Here is a 23906-nt window from a genome sequence, read left to right as displayed (position 1 = left end):
TGACAATGCACTCAATTTGAATAACAACACGATATTAGAAGTTTGCAGTCTATTCAAGATTAACACCATGTCGCCCCAAAATGAACGGTACAGTGGAGGCAAAAAAAAAATAAAAACAAAACAAAAAAAATAAAATAACAAAAACCTCTACCAGGGCAACGCCTTTCTCTTTGGCTTATCGCGGTTTTGCCCATTAAAGTCGAGATTCCTTCTCTCTAAGTTTTTTTATCCAATCGTGATTAAGGAGAAAGGTTCAAAGTTATCCGTAATGGTCAAATGTACCAAAAGCAAATGATGCTAGCTCACCAAAAAAGGTTCGCCCTAGAGAATTCCATGAGGGGGACTTGGTATCGAAGAAGATCCTTCCCATACAAAAGGACTTCAGAAGAAAGTGAATGCCAAACTGGAAAGACCTTTTGTGGAAGGCTTTTTCTAGAAAAGCATCGATATTGACCAAGATGGATGGCAAGAACTTGCCTAATCCTGTAAATTTTGATTCAAGCAAGAAATAATTCATATTTTTTAAAAAAAGAAAGAAAAAAAGAAGAAAAAGAAAAAGGAGAGGCCAATGTGAAAACCCGCAAAGGGCGTCTTGAGACCAAAGGGGTTTTGAATTGAAAACCCAGGAAAAGAGCAATTCAAAGTTTGATCGAATGTGGGGCATGTGGTAGTCTTGTCCTCTCTGAATTAACAAGAAGGAGAGATGCTACATCTTGGGGCATCAACAAAGTCTTATAGGACTTCTAAACATGTATCACGTTCTCCTTAAGAAGTTTTGTGCAGAGAAGCTCATGCTACGATATCTGGGGCACCTATTTTCATCTTATTCTTTTCGTATCTTAACAAAATTTGCTATCTTGATTAATTTATTCATTTCGAGCTTTGCTCTCAATAAAATTCCATCTTGTCCATTGTGATAATCTTTTTCAAGTATTTTTCATTGAAATGACGATTAATGGACTGATAATATTCAAGCAAAAAGAGTTCTGCATATTGCTTTGAAAGCTTCTAAATAGTACGAGGACATGAAACAGGACTATTATTTAGAACTAACAAAACCTAAGAGTTGGAAACATTTGGGAAAAAAATAGTCTAAATTATGACTATTTCTTCAGGTTTTTTGTCAAGGCTACCAGCTGAGCAAGAAGGCAGCGTAATACGTCAGTGATAGAACCTTGATAAACAACGAGCAATGACAACCTAAGCATTAGAAAGGGATCATTCTCAAAAAAATGATGACAATCTACATTCATGCAAATATCATTCATACACATCTAGTTAGGAGCATTTGTGTAACAGCCCGAATTTGGGACTAGTCGGAATAGTGGTTTCGGGACCACAAATTCGATGAGAAAAAAATTATTTTCATTATATTTTTATGGTCTACGATTTCACAAAATAATTTCGTGAAAATTTCGTTCGAAAGTTTTGACATTTGGGCACTCAATTTAGTCAAAAGGACTAAATTATAAAAAAGTGAAAAAGTTGAGTTCTATATGTTAGAGGTGTCCAATTGTTTTTTAAATTGGAGGTATTTATATGGTAATTATACCATTGGTTAAATTGGTGGACAAAAATGGGTATGGTTAGGCATGTTTCCAAAGTTTTTCATTAAGGGCATTTTGGTTATTTAATTATTAAAATGAATTAAAAACAAATTTAAAAGTCAATTTTTGTCCATATTCAACCCCTAGGCAGAAAATTGCATGGAAAAACCATGGCTATGGTTTTTCAAGCTTCCAAGCTCGATTGTAAGTCCGTTCTATCCCTGTTTTTAATGATTTTTACGTTTTTGAAATCCTCGTAACAAGATTTACCTATTTTTACCATTGTTTTGAATTAGGGTTTGTGTTTAAAAATTTACCCATGAATGATATGGATGTATTTTGATGTTTTATGGAAGAATATGAATGTTTGGAGTGTGATAAACGATTTGTACTAAGTAATTTTCGATGAAAATGCCTAAAATGATTAATTTGTAAAAGTTATAAAATATGTCACAAGTGTGTGAATAAGTGAGTACTGTGGACTACTATAGTTATGAAAATGGTTCAGCTAGGCCTAAAATGTAAGGAAATTGAATAAAAATTATTTTACGAATCTAGGGGCAAAATCGTAATTTTGCCAAAGTATGATTTTTGGACTGGAATGAATAGTTTGAAGGTTATATAAGTTAAATGTATTGCTATAAATCAAGAAAGATGAGAAATTGAAAATGATCGATAAAAAGAAAAGTGAGAAAAAGTGAAAAATTCCCGAATGAACCTTTGGAATAAAAAGGGATACAAATGAAGTGACAAAAATGATCACATGTGTGGCACGGATTGTGTGTAGGCCACTATGTAAAAGTGAAAGTGATGGTCACGTGTATAGTACTATGTGCAGGCTACTACGTGTACCGGAATGATAGGTCGCATGTGTAGTACTATGTGCAGGCTACTATGCGTGCCGGATAGTTTCGATCACGTGTGTAGTACTATGTGCAGGCTACTACGTGTATCGGATGGTAATGGTCACATGTGTAGTAATATGTGCAGGCTACTATGTGAACCGAACATCATTGATTAGTAAGGTGGTTGCTATGTGCTGATTCCACCGGACATCATTGATTAATAAGGTGGTTGCTATGTGCTGAATCCACCAAGTATCTGTTATTCTTCTGAAGTGTTTATCGGGAAATTGACTAAGCGTAATTGAATAATGAATATATTTGTGGAATTGAATTTAATATCCACTTAGAAATGGAAAAGTGAATTTTGAATTGAATTGTGATTGAAAGTGAAAAAGTGAAATTATGAAAGAGTACATTTAGCAATAAAACAGTATAGATAGCAACAGTTGTGTGATTTTAAAAAATCACCAAAAATGGTGAAGATTGAATTAGACGCTGAATAATATATGAAATTGAATCTGAATGAGTCTATTTTCACGTAAAAGAAATAGAGCAAGCAAAAGAGTTGTATATTTTGAGATATTTGAAGTTTAGTTAGATAGAGTCAGAATGAGTTTGGAATCCCCTGTTCTGACTTTGGAAAATTGTCAAAAATTGTACAAAAATAATTATAAGATAAATTTTATATGTTTAGAATCCTCAGTGAATCTATTTTCAATAAAAAAATCAGAAACAATATCTGAATTCTGTAAAATGAGATAATTAATTTTTAATGAAGAGAGGTCAGAACTGTCAAGCAGTGAAACAGAGGAAACTTTAAAGAATAAACTGTACTATTTGGCTAAACCAAAAATTCTAAAAATTTTATGGTAAGAATATATGTTAATCTATTTTTAGGGAAAATTTACAGATCTTAATTTGGAGTTTTTTAGCTCCAGGTGAAAATAATTTAGTGACTCTGACTCGAATAGATAGCTTTGAATATACATGTGAGTGAATAATGAAATTGTAGTTAATGTTGTTTAAGTGTGTTATACACATTAAATATGTGGAATGGAGAGGAGTAGGAGGAAAATTGGAAGAACATATGAATGATTTGTGTATATTTCGTCATATTCTCGATTATAATCGATAAACGATTGAAAAGAAATGATGTTTATAATTGTGCATTATTAGTTATAGTTAAAGTTCATGTGAGAAAATAAAGTTTCATAGTATGTGTATGTGGTATACTTGGTATATGATTTGGTATGTAGCAATGTCAGAAATGGTTTATGAATTAACTCATGTTGATAAGTTTGGTACATAAATAAATGTGGTGCTTATCCATGTTTATAATGCTTATACTATATGTTTATTTGGCTAGCATGTTTGGTGTGTATGCTTAGACTTTGGCCAAGTTGTGGCTGGATTACGCCACATTAAATTTATAAAATTATGCATTGAGATGGTAAATGTCTAGATAGAAATATGCTTGTGATCATAAAAGGGTGGTAAGGTTTAAAGTTTGTAATCTTTATTAAAATGATTTATCATGTGGTTAGTCTTCAAAAAGACTAGCTTGCGACTATGGTTGAGTGTAATGTTTATATCTTGTGTGATATGCATAGGAAACGGGAATGGAAAGGAAGAAATACTAGGTTCATGCTTGAAGTGTAAAATGATGCAAAAAGGGGACGTTAAGTTAAACGATAAATATGTATTAGTATTGAACTTAATGAAATTGAATTGTACGTGAATTAAATGGAAATTGCAAATGATATGATTTGAATTAAATGAATTATTGTGGTATTGAAATGTATATTGGATTAAGAAATTGAATTGAATCGTGAACATGAGAATCGTGAATTAAATGAAATGGAAATGAAGTATTGAATTGCATGAGTATGTATTGGGTCTCAGAAGCCCTATTTGTTACAAATATAGTATTTTGAAGTTATAACGTGAAGATTTATAAAAGCATGTTAAAAATTTGAAGAGTTTAAATTTGAATGAAATTTAATAACTCGGTTTAACATGTTTATAAGTGTATGTGTTTTGGTAATGCCTCGTACCCTATTCTGGCGTCAAATACGGATAACGGGTGTTACAATGTGACATCGCCAGATTCGGTTATAACATTTAGACCAGATTTGGGGTGTTACAATTTGATTCATTCTGATCATGACATCCTAATCACTAGGCATAAATAGGTCCATGAAATGGATTCTACAAGTCATGTTCCCCAAAAACAGATCAATGAAGTTACCCATACCTCTAAAGTTGCAGTGGGATTGATTGAAGTCATTATGGCAAATCTTATCTTCCTGAAGTTGCAGTGAAGCAAATTGAAGCCACTGGCCTTATCTCTCTGAAGTTGCAGCCGAGCAGACTGAAGACAGCAAATCTTATTTCCATGGCGTTGTAGTGGAACGAATTAAAGCTACAAATTATGACGAATCTTATCTTCTTGAAGTTGCAGTGGAGCAGATTGAAGCCACCAACTTTATCTCTCTGAAGTTGCAGCAGAGCAGACTGAAGACAGCGAATCTTATTTCCCTAACGTTACAGTGGAACAGATTAAAACTACAAGTTATAGCGGATCTTATCTTCCTGAAGTTACAGTGGAGCAGATTGAAGCAACCAGCCTTATCTCCCTGAACTTACAGCGGAGTAGACTGAAGACAGCGAATCTTATTTCCCTAGCATTGCAGTGGAACAAGATTAAAGCTGCAAGTTATGGCGGATCTTATCTTCCTGAAGTTGCAGTGGAGCAATTGAAGCCATCAGCCTTATCTCCTAGAAGTTGCAGCGAAGTAGACTGAAGACAGGGAATCTTATTTCCATGGCGTTGCAGTGGAACGGATTAAAGCTACAAATTATGGCGAATCTTATCTCTCTGAAGTTGCAGTGGAGCAGATTGAAGCCACCAGCCTTATCTCCCTGAAGTTACAGCTGAGCAGACTGAAGACAGCGAATCTTATTTCCCTGGCGTTGCAGTGGAACAGATTAAAGCTACAAATTATGGCCGATCTTATCTTCTTGAAGTTGCAGTGGAGCAGATTAAAGCCACCAGCCTTATCTCTCTGAAGTTGCAACGGGTCGGAATGAGGCTACTTGAAGAGAAGAGAAACACTAAAGAAGTCAAGATTCGATAAGACAGGCAAAATTAGCCCTTTTAAAGTCTTTGCTTCATTCTTGTTACACGACAATGAGCAAACTGTAATGGCCCAATTTCGCCCAGGCCCAGTTTAGAAATAAATTACAAACCAAAAATAAAAACCGAATTGCATTAAACCCAAAAGGCCAAATTTATAAACCCAAAATTAACCCAAACCCTAGCCCAAAGTCCTAGCCCACAAGTTAAACATTTTCAGAAAAAAAAACCTAAACCCTAATGCCCCCATATGTGTTGCACCCCTTACTGCCACCTACGTGCCTCCGCAGCGCGCCCACCACCTGAGGCCTGGCCACCTTGCACCGAAATGGCATTATCCCTTCTGTTGACTTCGCCTTGCCTGCAAAAAAGGGACAGAAACAAAAGCAAAAAAAAGCAAAAAATAGTAACAAAATAGTGAAATAGGGCATGTAAATCTTCTATAAAAGCCCCAACAAATAATGTAATATTTTTACGGAGAAAATAAATACAAAAAATATATTTTTTCAAAGGTAGTTTTCTTTTTTTCATTCTTTCTTTTTCCGGTGTTTATTTTATTTTTTTCCGTTCTCATTTGTTTTAAGAGAAAACAGAAAATATAAAAAAGGAAAGGGGAATAAAAAACATACCTTTTTGCGGGAGGTCCGCCGATTCTGATGAAAATCAGTGTTTTTAAGGTCTTGAAGTCGAAAGGCCCAAAAATGGCTTGTTCCTGACTTTTCAGCCACCGTGGACAGCGGTGCCGTCGCCAGCGACCAGGGGCCGCCACGGTGGTCCGGCGCAGGAGCCATGGCCAGATTCCTGAGAAGATGGGAGGTTTTGAAAGTGTTTTTTTAGAAAAGAGGAGAAATAAAAATTTTCAAAAAAAATTTTGGTTTTATAGAAGGTTGAAACTGCACCGTTTTGAGCCTTAACTCTAGTGGCCGAAACGACACCGTATAAGGCGCTCAACCCGCGTGTCGACCCGACCCAGGGGAAGGATCCGCATGTTTTGCTTCGATGGGCAATTTTTGCCTTTAGTCCTTCCGCTTTTTCAGCCTACTTCAATTTAATACCTTTTCTATTTTTTATTTTTATCAACTAATCTTACTTTATTTTCAATTTGGTCCTTGGACCATTTGAGGAGACGGACACCGGAAACGGTGTCGTTTTTGATGATCCAAAACCCGACTTGGTTTCCAGATAGGATCCACACGTTTAATTTCTTCCCTGGTCCTTCTAATTTAAACGGTTTACAACTTGGTCCTATTTCTTGTTTCTTTTATTTTTGTCCTACGATTTTGGTTTTGTTACTTTTTAATCCTGAGTAGCTTTTTATTACTTATAATTTATACTCCCTAATGTCATTTTAATTTCAATTTGATACTTGATTTATTTACCTTCTATCCTTTTTTTTGTAAATTGTTTTATTCATTAGTTTATTTATTTTATTTATTCATTTATTTATTAGTTCTTCAACCTTATTTAATAATTAAAGTTCATTTATTTATATTTTTATGTACTTTTATATTTTACTATTATTATTTATTTATATAATTTATTACAAATTATATCCTTAATTTCATTTATGCTTTAACTTGGTTCTTTATTTCCGATATTTTATAAATTATCTTCCCTTTTATTTATTTATGTATTTGTTTCTTTGTCTTTATTCATTTTTATTTGGCATTGTCCTTTATGTGTATGCGTTGTTGCTATTATTATTGTTATTATTTGTTTTATTTATCTTTTGATTGTTCATATTAATGTTAAAATAGTGTACATTATATGATTCTCGTAAATTGTTTTATTATTATATTCATTATTGTCATTTATTAATGCGACACTTCATTCATGTATCATTTTAAATATTACATATTTCTTACCCAAATTTGTAAAAAAGAAAATTTCAAAAATAAATGCAATATTCCGTATTTAGAAATTCGAGAAGTCGTGCCTTAACTTACTGGGTTTCGATTTTTCTCGCATTGAACCTAAATAATCAAATATTATTTTAAAATTAAAATAAATGAGGTTTAAATAAAAAAATAAAAGGCAAGCTTATTCTCAACAATGCAAGGTGTCGTGTCCTAACTTACGAGATGTGACATTTTGTGACTTCGAGATAAAGAGGCATTTTACACCTTTTGATTTATTCGAGTAATTTTAATTAAAAATAACACAATGTAAAGAGGGATCGTATTTTAAATTCTTTTCGTGTTTTTAATTTTTGACATTAAGACATTAAGTAATCAGCTAGGTACCAATTTTGGGCGTATCGAGGGTGCTAATCCTTCCTCGTGCGTAACCGACTCCCGAACTCATTTTCTGGATTTTTGTAGACCGAAAAATAATGTTTTAATAAATCAAACTATTTATTAAAACAGTTAAATTGCGAGGTGATCCGATCACACCTAATAAAAAAGATTGGTGGCGACTCCCATGTTCGGTTTCATTTTCAAAAATCAAAGTCAACCCATTCTTACAAAAAAATGGTTTCGGTAGTTATCAAAGTATAAAATTTTTTCCATGGATGAGTATGCTGAAATTTTGAAATTCATGGTAGAAAATGAAAGGTTATTGATAGATAAACAACTTTTGTAAAGGAAATTTTCATGAAATTGTGATTTTAGGACTAAATTGAAAAGATGTAAAATTCATGGAAAATTTTTGAAATTTGTGAAATACATGGGCTGTGAATGTTATATGAAAATTTTGGTTAGGCTTGGAATAAGGATTAAATTGCATGAATTTTATTTTTTGAGCCTAGGGACAAAATTGGAATTAATCAAAAGTATAGGGGCAAAATGGTGCTTTTGCCTAAGATGTAAATTAGATTGAATTGGATATGAAATGATTGAAATTGTTGTTAAATTCATTTATATAGATCCGGAAAGATCAAATAAGGAGTTGGATTGAGGAAAATAAAAAGTATCAAATTAGTAGCCTACGAACACGAACAATTATCGAGGTAAGTTCGTGTAACTAAATTATGTATATTAATTTGTTTGAATTGAATGTTGTATATGTGTGAATTGTATAAATGTCTTATGTATGAAAATCAGTCACATATCCGATAATACCTGATAAACGTTAAGTCTCGTTTAAATAAATAAAATTCGATGGATATAGGATTTCTCATATTGGTTGTGGTCCTACATATGTTGCAGACACACCATAGCTCTTACGAGCATTCTATTATAAACCCTTTCGATTTTCCCGTTACATGGTTGCTACAAGCATCTTGATCGGTATTTATCCTGCATATGTTGCGGATATACCGTAGTTCTTTGTGAGCATCCTGTTATATGATCGGTATGAATCCTGCATATAATGCGGGCATACGGCAGCTCTTTATGAGCGTCTTGATATAGGCTCTTTGTGAGCTTCCTGATATGGCTCATTTGAACTTCCTATTATATGGCTATCCGGAACTTCCTGATAATAACTCTTCAGAGTTACCTATTAAGCTCAATGAGCTTCCTGTTTTAAACTCTTATGAGTTTCCTATTATAGCCTGGATAAGCTTCTTGTTACATGGCTCACATGAGCATCCTGTTATATGGCTCGAGAGAGTGTTTCCTGATTATGTGCCTTAATAGGTACCCCTGAATATGAGTTGACGGATTACAGTTTTATACACTTCGAGTGTACTACATGTGTATCCATCGATATTTCAAATAAATTCAACAAGCAAAGTTCTGATATGGTTAAACTAAACTTGAGATGATTTGTCATGGAAATGTATATGGAAATATGGAAATATGATTTGAAAAGCATATGTATATGAAAGTTATTACATGATGAGTTCATTCATGTTCTTGGTATTTATGCGAATTACTTGACTAACATGATTGGTAAAGTTGTGTTTTAGGCTCTTATCCAAATTGCTTGGATGTCATTTATATGTTTATTTTAATGAAAATGAATGGTAAGTTAAATTTCTAGTTATATGAACTTACTAAGCATTAAATGCTTACTTGGTTTTTCTTTCCTCTGTTTTATAGTACTTGAAAGCTCGTGAAGGTTAGAACCATCACACTATCCCTCAGACTTCTCGGTATATAAAGTAAGTTAACTTTTGGTATAATGGCATGTATAAGCTAAGTAGGCATAATGATGAGATGTTTTGGTTGTAACTAGCCATCGAAATGGCTAGTTTTAATCATATTTTGATGTAGTTATATAAGGCCTTATCATGCTTGATGTGTGTATTGAAATGGTTGAATGATGGAAGTTACATAAATATGTTTATATGGCCAGTAGGTAAGATTAAATACTTAGATAAATGGGATGTTATGACATGTATCGAACATGAAATTGGCTTGAATTGAAGGTATTATTGTGACTTGTAATGGTACAAAAATTGGTTGGATAGGTTGATGCCAGGTTGGGTGAGAAATAAAGCTTGGAATCGGCATTATTTTGTCCACACGGGTGTGTGTCTCAGTCGTGTGTGACACAAGGCCATGCGCACGGGCGTGTGGTTTGGCCGTGTGTCTCCTGCATCTTAAATTTTAAGAAATAGAATGCTTTGAATTGCTCATACGAGTAGAGACACGTGTGTGTGTGTCTCAGTCGTGTGTGTAACACGGTCTAGCACACGAGCGTGTGACTTGGCCGTGTGACCCCCGCACTTAATTTTCGAAAATTAAATTGTCTACACAGCCTAGCACACAAGCATGTGGCTGGCCACGTGACCCAAGTCAGAGAGTTATACGAGTATAGACAGGGGATAGGACACGGCCGTATCACTTAACCATGTAAGCCACACGGCCTGACTGCACGGGCGTGTGTCCCCTGTACCTTGGATAAATTTTGAAATTTTGCAAAAAATTTCCTGAGTTCTCGATTTAGTCCCGACTTGTTTCAAATGCATAAATTGGACCTTGAGGGTTCATTTAAGGGACAGTATGATTGAATATAATTGGTTTCGGATATGAATAGTAAATAACATGAATTATTTGTATTTTTTCTATAAACTCCAGTAATGCTTCGTAACCCTATTCCAGCGATGGATATGAGTTAGGAGTGTTACAAGTTTAATTGCATATTGAGAAGCCATTGTTGCCGGGCAACCCGAGGTGGCAGGTCATCATTTTCGAGTAACCCGGGATGACTATAGTGGTGTGTTTTGGGTGGATGAGTTCATAGGGGAACTCTAATTTGGTGTGTAGTGGAGTTGGGTAGGACGTTTTCTAAAAAAATCTGCATTATGTTTTTTTGCAAATATTGCATTGGCATAGACTCATATCCTCTGTTCTATTCTTTTTTGTTCTTTTTGTTTTGTTGGACTATCATTATTAAAATATCATTGATATTTTGATCTGTATCGTTCTAGGTATATGATCTATTTCGTTCTGGTTATATGATCGCTATTAAGTTCTCTGTGTTACTTCGAATTATATGTTGTTTTCCATTGATTTGTATTTGGGGTTGGTTTTACACTGTGCTTTGTAGCTCACCTCTTTTGTCTTATTCTTGTCTGTCCAGATAAATCTCTGATTTAGGATCAGACGGTGTGTGGAGCTCAAATTGTTTTTGCTCTGATGTAAATATGTTTTAATTTTTTTGGATTTGTAATCTGTTTCTTAACTCGCCTTGCTTTATGCTAATCTCGTCAGTAACTGACAAAAATTACTTAAGTCGACTAAAACAGATTTTGGTTTTAAAGTTAAAACCCTGAAAAGATTTTTCATTACACATCAAGTAACAATTTGAGTGTTTTCTGAATTATTGTCGAAACTAGATTTCAGTGTGTTCGTGTAACCCCTCCGGATTTGATCTAAACTTCTAGGCCGAGTTTGGGGTGTTACATTAGTTAGTAATCATTTTAGTGCTCTCGTAAAATTGGTTGGATCGTGTTGAAGGAGACTAAACCTTAGGATTGATGGCCCTAGGAAGTTGTTTAGGTAGATGAGGTCAAGAGTTATTGTTTTACCTTCCATAAACCTCCCCCATACATCTAGAAGCAGGGTCATATTTATTACCTTTCGTTAGCCTCCCCTCATGCTTTTGGGAGCAAACCCATATTTATTGCCTTCCATAAGCCTCCCCCGTGCGTCTAAGAGCAAGGTTAGTATTTTACCTTTCGTAAGCCTCCTCCCATGCGTCTAGAAGCAATTTTATTATTTTACCTTCCATAACTCTCCCCTCATAAGTCTGGGACAAAGGTTATGTCTTCTTTATCTTAAAAAAATGTTTGTGTTAATAAAATGAATCATCCGTGTGCAAGACTTATAATCAATATTTCCACGTAAGCCACTTAGGCATGCGTTTGCACTAAACACATTGTTAACCTATGCGTTGACTCCGTCTAAAGTAATGCCTCAGTAGGCCACCCATGTTTAAGTGTAAACACTATCCTAGTGTGAACACAATTCCAAGGCGATAAGGAGTCCATTTAGGTATAACTATCTCGTATTGATAAGGTTTCATGATATAAGGACATGATTATCCTTTACGCATTTAGGATGGCTGGATGAATATCCTGCCACGTCATATCAACGAATAAGAAGTCCTATCCTATAAATACTTAGATGAACGATGAAGAAGGGATTGAACTTTCAATGCCATAAAGTTACTCTACATAATCATCTTCTCAAATCAATATGTTTTTTTATCCTTGCTCTGGCTCTCAGCCCTTTTAGGTGAACTGGCCTCCATTACACCACTATGATCTCGTCTTTGTCCGCTTCCCTTGTTATATGATGTATCAACAATTTCCAACGTTTATAAAATATAAAGATTAAATTCTGATAAATCGGAGATATTAACTTCTCAATCGTTGAAAAGTTGAGGCCTATATATGTTTGAAACTATTTGTCTAACACCTTTTTAAGACATGTGACCAATAGAAAAGGGAAAAAAAAAAGGGAGAAAAAAAGGGAATTATCCCAGATGGTTGATATTAGCTAAGCGATAAACGGAGAGAGGTGATTCTTGATTGGACACCATTAGTGAGCAATGCTTTGGAATGCAATTTTTGCCTTTCTTTTTTAGCTTTGACTTCCATCATTTATTCATTACACACATGGAGATGATGGAATCATTAAAGGCAAAATGAAGAAACTCATGGCTGGGTCTCAGCCAGCAAGGGTGAAGCCACAAATGTGTAGATAAACCCAATCTCCAGCCACTCCGACTTTTGGAAAGTGGCATAAAAGATATACAGAATTTTGACCTTCCTTTACTGTTTATAACACAACAACATGATAATGTGATGCTTATCATAATATTGTTGAATGAAGTTGCGGTTGGGGTCTAGATGGGGGTTTTTTTTTTTTGTTCATTAAATCAGACATGGGTCAATTTTAAATTGATTTTGGGATTATTCATATACTATAATAATATCAAGTTACAAATATTATTTCGTGTAGTTATAGTTATGTCAATTAACAGTTTAGTTTAACGACACGTGTAGACGTTAATTGAGATTAAAAACCAAGCCAAAAATTAACTAAGTTAAAGTTGTTTACATTGGGTGGAGCAATTATGGGGTAGAATTTATTGATTGTCCTACCGATTCTCATCATATTTTGTATGAAAATTCTTGAATTTGAGCACATATTTTCCTAACTTAATTTTGATTAATCTTTTCTTATCAAATTTCATCCCATATATTAAGATACGTACTTACTTCCATGGTTTTCTTCATACTCTACATTATTGTGAACACAAGGTAAATTCATTTTCCGCTGTATGCAAATTTTCAATTAATTATTTTCACAAATCTACTTTTTTTCCTATAAAATTTATTCAAAAGGAAACATTATTTTTGGTGTGTTTTGTTTTTGCAGTTCAGTACACACTTTCAATGGTGCTTCTATCAATACTACATTCTTGGTTTTTTTAGTAGCCAATTTTGCATCTCATATCTCCTTCAGATCATTCACTCACTTTATATACATGTATTAATTGAAAATTACTTTTAATACTGAACTATTTTCAAAAAAAAATCAAAAAGAGGATAATTAGGTGCAACAAATAGAGATCATAGAGTAATTAAGACTTATTTACTCAAGCGGCCAAAGAAAGTACTAAGCTAAATAAAGGTTTAATACGAGCTAAATGTTTGATTTTGTAAAAGAATTGTCATTCATAATATATATTTGTCATCCAAATTAAAAGTATTGAAAACTTTTAAAGATACATCAACTTTGATTTAATGTGCAATTGTATACTTTATTTTTATTTTGAATAAATATAATTATTTATGTATCAATAACTGTGTTAATAATTTGTAAGAATGAGATCAAACCAAAACTTCATATATACAATTGCACATTAAACCATAGCTCATGTATAATTTTAAAATTTATCCCTCAAATTAAACCATTTAAGTTTGGATATTCAAAGTTGAAATAAAAACTATTTTTAAGATATTCCAACTTTTTAAAGATTATATTAAAACACTTAAATTTGGTATATAATATTTTCATCTTTGTATTTAATGTTTAATCTTTTATGTTATAATTAATTTTATTTTGATTAATAAATAAATATATAACTTAAAATATATTTTACGCTATTTAAACTTATACAATTTTTAAGGATGTTTTCATTTTAAAATTTTAAATATAGTTGCATTTTTAAATATATATACTTAATTTTTTAATAAAACTATAATATATTTAAATTAATACATACAATCATTCTGTGCATTGCACAGGTATACAAACTAGTTGTAAAATATTCTGTTTGAGTTTTTAAAATAAAAAAAGTATTGTATTAATCAAATTTTTCTATCAATCTCATCATCAGGTTTGGTATTATCAGATTAAATAATCAAGGTACATTGTACTTTCAAAAGGAAAATGGGGTTCAAATCTTGGAAACAATATTATTGAGAAGGACAACCACAAACTTTAAACATGAATCGTAAAAAGAAATTTGAAAAGTACTAAGATAGAGACCAATTAAATAAACACACGAAATATATTTTTACCTTATGCTCAACTTAATGTAAAAATGAAAAATGCATTTATTTATGGTTTTAGCATTTTATTTTAATCCAAGTTGATAGTTAGATAGGATAATATACGCATGTTGAAATTAATTTCTTAATTAGATATGTTACATATAAATTAGTATTTAGTGTTCAAGTTTTTGACTAAATTGCTAATAAAAAGATTTGATTATACGAATTTTAAGTTTAGGGTCACATGCAAAATCATCTATATTTGTATGCAAGGTGGAGATGCCACTGGAGAAATGGGGAATATCCATATGTATGGCAGGCGCCTGCCGCCCTCATCTTCCACTCTTGAAAGGGAAAGTTCAGACCATAATTAAGAAAATACCCACTTCCTTAATGGGAAAATTTTATAATTCTTTTTGTTCTATACCCACCCTATTTCATCATTCTTCCATTAGCTAACTTTTTTAATGCAAAAGCTATATATGGTTGAAAATTGGAAGTGATAATTCTGAATGATAAAGAATTTGTTGTTGTTGTTGTAAGCTGAATTTAATCAAAAGGATGAAAGTGGTGTGTAGGTACTTTACGCAAGCATCTAATCTATTTAGCAATGGAGATTGATTGAGGGAAGGGAATTTTGGAGGAGTGGGGAGGGATTTTACATACGTCAAATGATTCTTTACATCATTTATAATTAGGGTTTTAATTAATAAAAAAAAAAGCACATATACTTGGAAGGTGCTTTAGCGCCGTATTGGAGCCTTTGCATGCGTTCATATGAGGGTTGTGTATAGCACTCATTGGCTGATGCTTCCTTTCATTAAATAATTATAATCTTTCTCTTTTTCCAAAGGCAAAGAGGGCAGGGACCAGACCAGACCAGACCACACCGGCTGCTGTTTATATTGTAACCAAAATGTAGTTGTTTAAAGTAAAAAAAAAATAAATCTAAATTGTAAATATAATTTAAGATGTATATATTACCTTTCCCGTATTACTAGAAAAGAGTGGTGGTACATTGATCATATAAGTCCCAACATGAGATAGCTAGGGTTCCAATGGTGATATTTGTTTAGGTTTATTCTTTATGTTCCTTTGTCTCTGTTGTTGTTGTTAACTCTTGACATTTGGCAGCCTACGAAAGTGTTTTATTATTATTATGACTGCTGCTACTACTGTGGTTTTGCTTTATATTTTGGTGCTGCTCTTTACCTTAGTAGTCTCCTTTTCTATTAACAAATTTCAAACACAAAACTAACTTATAGTAAAGATATTGGGAAGGTATTGTTATCTTTGGAAGCACATCTTTAAGGTCTTATTGGGACACCACTTCACTAACTACTCCGAACCATATACATATATATATATATAATTTATAACAAGGGTTTTAAGCAAAAAATGACAATAATCCTAAGTGGCAGGTTTCATTGCTTGATAAGTGACACCCTGGCCTATTTATATGTCGCATGTACATTAAATGTTTGAATACTTTTATGGGAATGTAGGCAAATACTCATTAAATGCAATGTTTTAGCATAAATATGAAAATTATATATTTTTTTTAACAATATCATTATAGATTTAATTTTTTTATATATAATGTTTAGAATTATTTATAACCCTTCTCAACGCATAAATAGAATGATAATTTGCTTCAGCACACTCGAACCCGCATCCTCCTGCATTAGCAACAATACCCATATTAATCGAGTTAAGGCTTAATCGGCAAAAAAATATTTTACTGATAATATTTAAATATTTTATAACCATTATGATTGCAATTATTAAAAAAATTAAATATCATTTCCTTAATTTTTGTATATTTTTTATTTTTGCTGAATTACAATAATAGGGTAAAACCCGAACAATAAACGCGGCTAACACGACTCAAATCCAGACCACACCTGGAACAATAAACACCCTTCACCATTTAATTGTTGTATATTAAAAAATCATAGAAATATAATTCAACAATTCAAAATTTTGAATTATTTGAAAACATATCAAACCATATCAAACATAATTTCCCATATTTATTAATTTTAAAATAAATAAATAAAAACAATTTTGAATAAATGTGTAAGGATCTTGCTGGATTTTGTATAGACCTGTGGGGATGATGAAAAGATATTTACGCTTCCTCTATCTGCAAGAAAAACTCTCACTGAATAATAATGGAGTTTAAATATTTGGGAGTGACCAATAAAATAAACCCACAGTTATTCCAAACCTGATGCAGACCCACTCTCTTTTCCCTTCTATATAAACCCCCTATATGCTCCTCCTTTGCTTCCCACCCCAAAGCAAACCAAAAACAGTAGTCTCATATTCAAACATTTCTTGGTATTTTCCTATACCAAGCTAGGGATGTATGTATACCTAAAGAGATCCATAAGGGGTACTGTCCTTGTTTCCATTCTTCAACAAGCATTCTTTTTGTAATAATCTGTCTGCTATAAAAAAGAAAAGGGGGTTTTAGGGTAAGGGAGGTGACAGAAGAGAGTGAGCACCCAGGGTGTTCTCTTGCATGCTTGGGCTTTCATGCTTGAAGCTTTGAGTGCTCACTCTCTATCTGTCATCCACTTCTCTCTCTCTTTCTTTTCAATTTTATGTATGCATGAACCTGTATATGCAAGGGTTTTTGTGTTTATTTTAGCATGAATTTGATACCCAGCATAGAATCTACTTTGTACTAACTCTTTCATTGTGTCAAAGGAGAAAAGAGTCAATGACAAATCATTCTTATGGGATTGGAGTGTACTTGGCCTGCACTTTTTTCAGTCAAAAACCAAAACCTAAAAAGTTCCGTAGTTCTTGTAAATCACTCACCAGATGCAAACAACAATTCAATTAAAACACTATTGTTTGCAATTTTCATGGTTATTTGGTTTCAGTCTCATGCTTACCCTATATATCATGAATAGGTTCTTATTAATTGCGTCTAAACTAGATCTAACTTAGGTTTTAACTTAATACATGTTTCTCTATTTTGCTTGCATTATTTATTTATTTTTTTCAATGAATTGATCTAGCTAGGTAGCATATAATCATGAACATCAGTGTTAGTATATATCATGTAAACTATATGATTCTATTATGTTAGTTAGCTTGTTTATGTGAAGATGCAGTTGCATGGTGGAGTGGAGAGTGAAGAAGGATCAGATTTTGGCAGTTCAGTCAAGTGTTTAATTAATACATATTACATGATGTTTTTGTAAAATGATTTTTTAAGTTTATATAAGGTATAGCTAAAGTTTCTTTGTCTTTCCCTCCGCTTTATGATCTTACTTGCTGCTAATATATATATATATGGGAATGAATCTCTTCCATAACTTGTGTAATCAGATCTATAGATATCACACACAGTAGCATACGTACATACAACCAAAATCTCCAAGCTAATGATCCATGAACATGAGCACAATGTTTCAAGGAGAGATAGCTGGTTCTTAATTTGTCAACTCTTATATGAAAAGCCAACTGCTCATCATAGCAGAAACACCTTGAGTTATGCATAAAGATTAACATATTATGTTCAACTTCAGCATAGACACAGAAGATGGAAGTTTCTCAAGTATACCTAAAACCAAGGAGGAATAAGATTAGTTTCCATTTCTTTTAAATGTATCTATTTTTTTTTCCTGGTGGGGAGAGCTTGAAATGCTGTAAAAGTGTTTCAGTTGTGGTCCTTGTGGAGTTCATTTCATTCTGTCAAGGTTCATGATTTTACCTGGCCTATTCAGTATATTTATATATATTTCCTTTGCATGCTCAGCTGCAGAAAAGGGAAACAAAGTAATTAATAATAATATCTTTGTTCCATGTAAGTTGTATTTTAATTTAGTTATATTACTCTCCCTTTGATCTGTAATTGGTGTTCTTTGGTGAAGCAAATCTAATGAAAGTAAAAGATCCCACTAGATTATGTCTGAGTCATAATGGAAGCTGTTTCATTACAAGAAGAAAAAAACAAAAAACCACCATCTTGGGTGTTTTGGCTTAATCAGTCTCAACATTCAAAAACCACCAATCCAGCATTATATGTGGAATAGTGTTACTTAAGACAAAAATTTGCAATTACATTATTGAAGTAAATCTTTATACAAAAGACCTTCCCTCTCCATTTGATCGATGTTATTCCATTCTTCCGCTCTTTAAGCATAACTAAGTGAAAGGAATTTTATCAACTTTTGTATCGAAACAGGGAAACAAAATGGTACAATTGTACCACATTTGCATGAATGAATTCAATACTAACGTATACATTAAGTACTTATTTTAAAAGCAAAATCAAGAAAATACTATGATTGAAGTGAAGGCTTATATGATACTATTCAATCTAATTGGAAATACATGATATTTAGTGCTGAAGTTGGGATATGCTCCTCGAAATTGTTCTCTGGAAACCAAGAGCTGATTAAGCTTTGAGACTCATTGTTTGGACTTCCTTTCGCCCATTTATCTACCAATCTAAAGCCATATCTAGATGCAGCTGAAAGTAAAGACGGTTCGTCGACTCGTCGGAAGATATGACACAGGATAAGAGCTGGTGCTTGATCTTTCTCAGCACTTTTGTTGGATGAAATCAACTCTCTGGCTGTTGAAAACAATGGTAAAATAGCATCGGGAATGTAGGTGACATCTGTTCCGATGATGACTTCAAAGCCTTCGTTATTCATGGCTTTAATGGCATCGATATCATCTCGGTTTCCCCATTCGAGTTTCTTAATAACAAGTTTAGTGAGAAATGGTGGTCTAAGGTTTGATATGATGTTTTGGTTCAACAGTTCAAGCGCTGTTCTATCTCCGTCAGTGGCAACCATAATGCTTGCCGATCTAACTGCAACCATTGAACAGATGCCTCCGCAGCCAGACCCCAATTCCAAAACCCTTTTCCCTGCAACAATACTAGGATTTCTTGCAAGGATAGCAGCCATCAAACGAGCTGATTCCCACAACATCAAGCCAGTTGATTTGCAGGTGTGCTGATACTCTTTGGATAGTACTTTGATCTTGATATCACAGCCTCCGAGCTCAATCTCAATAACCTGAGGAAAACATTAGACAGAGAGAAACTTGATGTATTTGAATAAGTAAAAATAACAGGCATTTTAAGATATGCAACTGACGCAAAGTCCAAGCAAAAATTTGATCCATAATTTTGAAATATGGAGCGCAATGAAGGAAAAGATGAGCAACAAGGATGCATTTCTTGTTTGAATATCAGAAACATTAAAAAAGACCAGAAAAGAAACTGAACTATAAATAAATAAATATATATATAACATTCATTCGTTCATCAACTTTCAAAAAGTATTCAGATATTTACCTCAGTATCATTAGTTAGAGCTCCAAACATTTCGACTGCCATACCTTCAGACATGTCAACCACAAAATCTTTAATGGGCTCTGCATCAGCTTTAGGCTTAATGTTCTCTTGACAACATAGGTCAGACTTACTTAGAGCCTCGGAAGAAGGTGAATAGTTTACACTATCTGAATAGCGAAATACAGCTTGGACCCAACGCCTAAAATAACAGGGACCACAATTCCTTTAGGGAAAACATAACTATTCCAAGAAAAGTGAAAAAAACTCAAAAGTAAGAAATCAGAGTAAGTATCATTTCATAATGGGGGAAAAGTTCTCTAGTTAAACCATTTATCATTTACCGATTCATAACCAATTCATGTGCTCGATTCTCAACTTGTTTGCAACACAAACCAAGTTCTTCAGCATCAAGTCCTTGTTCTTTAAACAAGCTTGTCAAGAACTCATTAGAAAAATAGAAAGCACGCTGCAAAGGAAAAACATAGAGTAAAAATTTATCTTGTTTAAAAAAAAAAACCTAAGATTAATGCATAACATAAGTGGGACATACAGTGCCATCACCCCTGACATAGAAATTTTCACTGATTTGCTGATCCTTGGTAGAGAACCTTTCCTGTAAAACCAAGGCATATATGAAAATACGCATCAGAAGAAGACTAACCACCCTCATAAGGTACAGTATAAACCAAAAAGTTTAGGACAAGGTCAAGTGAAACAATGTAGACTCCAGGAAAAGAGGGAAAATATCACCTATCAAATTGAACAAAATCTGAATATATATTTCCTGATAGCAAAGGTATCATCTAGGGGCAAACAAGACCTTAATTAAAGCACAAAATCTAAGAATGTACTCAGATTATCACAAGAAGCTATTAACACATTATAGGATCTCATCACATTAATCTCACTGAAAAAAGTGCTTAAAGATATGTGCATACCTGAGCAAGGTCACCAACAGCATAGTCTCGAAACAGCACATAACCATTTGGCTGGAAATAGAAGAAATATTTGAAAAAATAATAAAGGTCCAAGTTTAGTTTTGTCTCATCAAGATAGATAAGAAATTCTTCTTATATATATTGCTGTGATGCAAATACTGTTATCAATTACCTTGAGAACTTTTTTGATGTTGTGCAAGACTAGAGGCATCTTCTCTGGTGATAATGCAGATAACACAAAAATCTACTTAAAATGTCAGCCCCTTAAAGTATAATAAACATCATTAACAGAAAAAAGATATATAAGCGCTCGTGGCAGACAATGCAATATCCAAAGGATTATTCAAATACCATGGTTACAACATCGACAGAGGCAGGAGAAATATGTTTGCCAAGGTCATCAGAGGTCAGGTCACAGACGAAAGCACTTACACGAGTCTCGTTGAATTCTTTATGTGCCTACAGTAATAAGAAAAAATAATTCATTCATGCTACAATACCTATTTAATCTAGATATCTAAATAATAGCAACTCCCAATTATGGAAAACAGAGCAATTAGGACAAGAAATTAAACCTTAACTAAATTAACTGCTCGTTGTGAAAAGTCACACGCATAAACAAAAACATCTGGGTATGTAGCAATTAAAGGGAATACAGCATTTCCAGCGCCACAGCCAACCTGCTTATCACGGTAACTCACGTTAACTCAATAAAAGGTGAGGAGAATTTAAGAATCTCAAACAAGGACACTACTTAACATACACTATAAGGAAAAGTGTAAAGTGCTACCATAAATAGTGACCAACAATATGAATAAAACATTGAACGAGGTTAGTCACATGATTCACAAATAAAAATAGGGGCATCTCAAATAAGATTACCAGCCTGTTTAAGCAAATAAAATAAGAACTCATAGGGAAAGCTGAAAAGTTAGCACAATTCTCATTTACTCGAACTCAGTTTCTCATTTACTCGAACTCAGTTAACAAGTTAATTTCCAAATAAGCTGGCATTAACAGAAAACCTATAGCAAAAGTAACTCAAGAAAATAGTAGGTAGTCTAATTTGTATGCCACATAGATACTGAACGGGGACTAAGGTGAATGATAACGATCGGTGATTTACCTCCAAAATTACTTTTCTTCCACTTCCCTGAGAAAAAAGGTAAACAAAGGGAGGGGAAAGTTAAAATTTAATGAAAAAAATCATCTTGAAGAATTATAAAATCGATAGTAAAGAGAAGAAAACTGTTAGCTTTGACTCACAGAGAAATACTGATCCCATTCCTTGTCCAAGTAGTGCCGATCTTTGAAAAACTGAAACAATACGAATTGAGCAATGTCATAATCAATACAAGTAATCATAGCAAAACTAAATAAATAAATAAAACTTTTGGCAGTGGTTCCATAGAAGTTTCAGCTTTTGTAGAAGTGACCCAAAAAAGAAACTTGGCAACCAGCACTATAGCTACTACAAAGACCAAACCAAATTTCTAACTTACGAGCCTAGATGTTAGGTACTTGAGAAGCTATACATATCAATTATCATTGCATTAAACGTCATCAAAAGCAACTTGTAACAACCAGTCAAAAAACTGGTTTTGGATCAGAGTAGTGGTAGAGCATTGAAGTAATAACACAGCATTACAACAATGGTAGCAATAGCTAAGAAAAGGGTGAAAAAATAACTAAAGAAAAGTGCAAAGGGACTTGCTTTATCTTGATGCCGCCTGTAGAATTGATCCCAGTACTTCTTAGCATCTCTTTCATACTTAGCTGCAAAAACAAAAAATAAAAATAAAAAAAAACTTAAAACACCAAATATCGACTCGATGCAGACCAAGAATTGTGAGCAAAAAGGGAGTAATTTGGACACCTATCCAAAATGGGGAAACTCCAGTGGTAGTGGGAGGGTATATTTGTATCCTCTGTGCTGGTTGTTGTTGCTTCACATTATTCTCTGTATTGGACTCCATTATTGTATAACCCTTATTGAAAGAAAAAAAAAAGACTTTTAAACGCCATGAAATAGAAATTGTAATTGGCAAATATTAGAAGCGAACAACTAATATAACAAACATGTACCAATGGATTCAGACATTATCTCATAATTTCAAAAACAAAAAAAAAGATGAAAATTTAATGAATTCATCTACCTGAGTTTGAATAGGCGTGCGATCACTGGAGAGGAGAGAGAAAGTCAGAGAAAACAAAGAATTAGGGTTTGCTGCTGAAGCTGGCTTAAGCTAAATGTTAGGATGACGCCTAAAACGCATCGTTTTCGTACGTTTTTCTTCCTTTTTTATTTTTTTTTTCTAAGACTTCCCTGGTACACAAAGTCACAGTCGATCGCATTGAATATTTATAATTAAATGTTTAGCTGATATTTACTTTTAGGTAAAATAATAATTATATTTTTATAATTTCACAACTAAATTGAAACATAATTGATATTTAATTTTATAATTATAGGAACAGCAGCGGGTGGATGAAGGAACGGCGGGGATTGAAGCAGTGGTACAACGGTGGCAATCGACTGTGGTAGCAAAGAGGGGGATTAAAATATTCTTTCTTCTAACAACTCCTCGTCCTTTTCAGGATAGAGAAAGTAAAATGCGTCTTACAACATCTTGTAGAAAGCGTTTTCTTTTTTTTTTTTAAATAACATATATCAATAATTAAAAAAAAAAACGGAGTATAGATACTAAATTAAACCGTACAAAACTCAGTTGGTCTGAAATGAGTTTCAGGTTGCTAAGCAGCAGCATTATCAACTACACAGAGTGCAGTGGCCTTTGTTCCTAATTGTATTTTTAGTTAACAGGGTTTGGTGTTGCAGTAAGAAGTACAGTAATTGGAAATGGAGGATGATGCTGTCTCTAAATTCACCCTTATCAATGTCGCTCAACCACAAGATTTCCACCATTCGCAATGCTGGCCTTTTTAAACTCCACGTTCTTCCTAAATGATTTTCCTATATAATGTTTGTTCCTTGCTTTACATATTCCCTTAGATTGCATTTACTCTTCCTTTTTTCTTTTTTCTTTTTTCTTTTTTCTTTTTGTCGTTTTTTGATATTCTTATAGTTTCCCTTTTAGCTATATATGTTTTAATTTGTAAATACATGTTTTGTTTATTTTTTTAATTTTTTATTTAATTTAGTCCCTATAATCAAAACTATTATAACTTTCATATTTAAACCCCAATACTTG

The 23906-nt window shown here is 33.2% G+C and overlaps 1 protein-coding gene and 1 long non-coding RNA gene across 3 annotated transcripts; one reads left to right on the top strand and one right to left on the bottom strand.

Annotated features, from left to right (window-relative positions):
- Nucleotides 1-16722: 16722 nt before the first annotated feature.
- On the top strand, nt 16723-17694 carry LOC121218495 (uncharacterized). Its single transcript, XR_005914765.1, has 2 exons — nt 16723-16825; nt 17556-17694. It is a non-coding gene; the product is annotated as an uncharacterized lncRNA (long non-coding RNA).
- A 902-nt stretch (nt 17695-18596) lies between these two features.
- LOC107915038 (uncharacterized) lies at nt 18597-23601 on the bottom strand. 2 transcript variants are annotated; one of them, XM_016844134.2, is made up of 13 exons: nt 22851-23601; nt 22571-22682; nt 22409-22470; nt 21961-22011; nt 21821-21847; nt 21270-21374; nt 21046-21153; nt 20867-20938; nt 20695-20745; nt 20307-20369; nt 20098-20222; nt 19757-19955; nt 18597-19475 (listed from the first exon to the last, which is right to left on the bottom strand). In XM_016844134.2, exons 2-13 carry the CDS (start codon nt 22668-22670, stop codon nt 18762-18764), a joined length of 1677 nt encoding a protein of 558 aa, XP_016699623.1. In that variant the 5' UTR covers nt 22671-22682; nt 22851-23601; the 3' UTR covers nt 18597-18761. The 2 variants fall into 2 exon arrangements, with proteins under 2 accessions (XP_016699623.1, XP_016699624.1); XM_016844135.2 differs by having other exon boundaries at nt 20867-20905.
- Nucleotides 23602-23906: the final 305 nt, after the last annotated feature.

Source organism: Gossypium hirsutum, chromosome D06 (genome assembly GCF_007990345.1).
Source record: "Gossypium hirsutum isolate 1008001.06 chromosome D06, Gossypium_hirsutum_v2.1, whole genome shotgun sequence".
NCBI classification, from domain to species: domain Eukaryota; kingdom Viridiplantae; phylum Streptophyta; class Magnoliopsida; order Malvales; family Malvaceae; genus Gossypium; species Gossypium hirsutum.
Note: the sequence above shows the minus strand (reverse complement) of the source record. Positions and strands in the feature narration are given on the sequence as shown.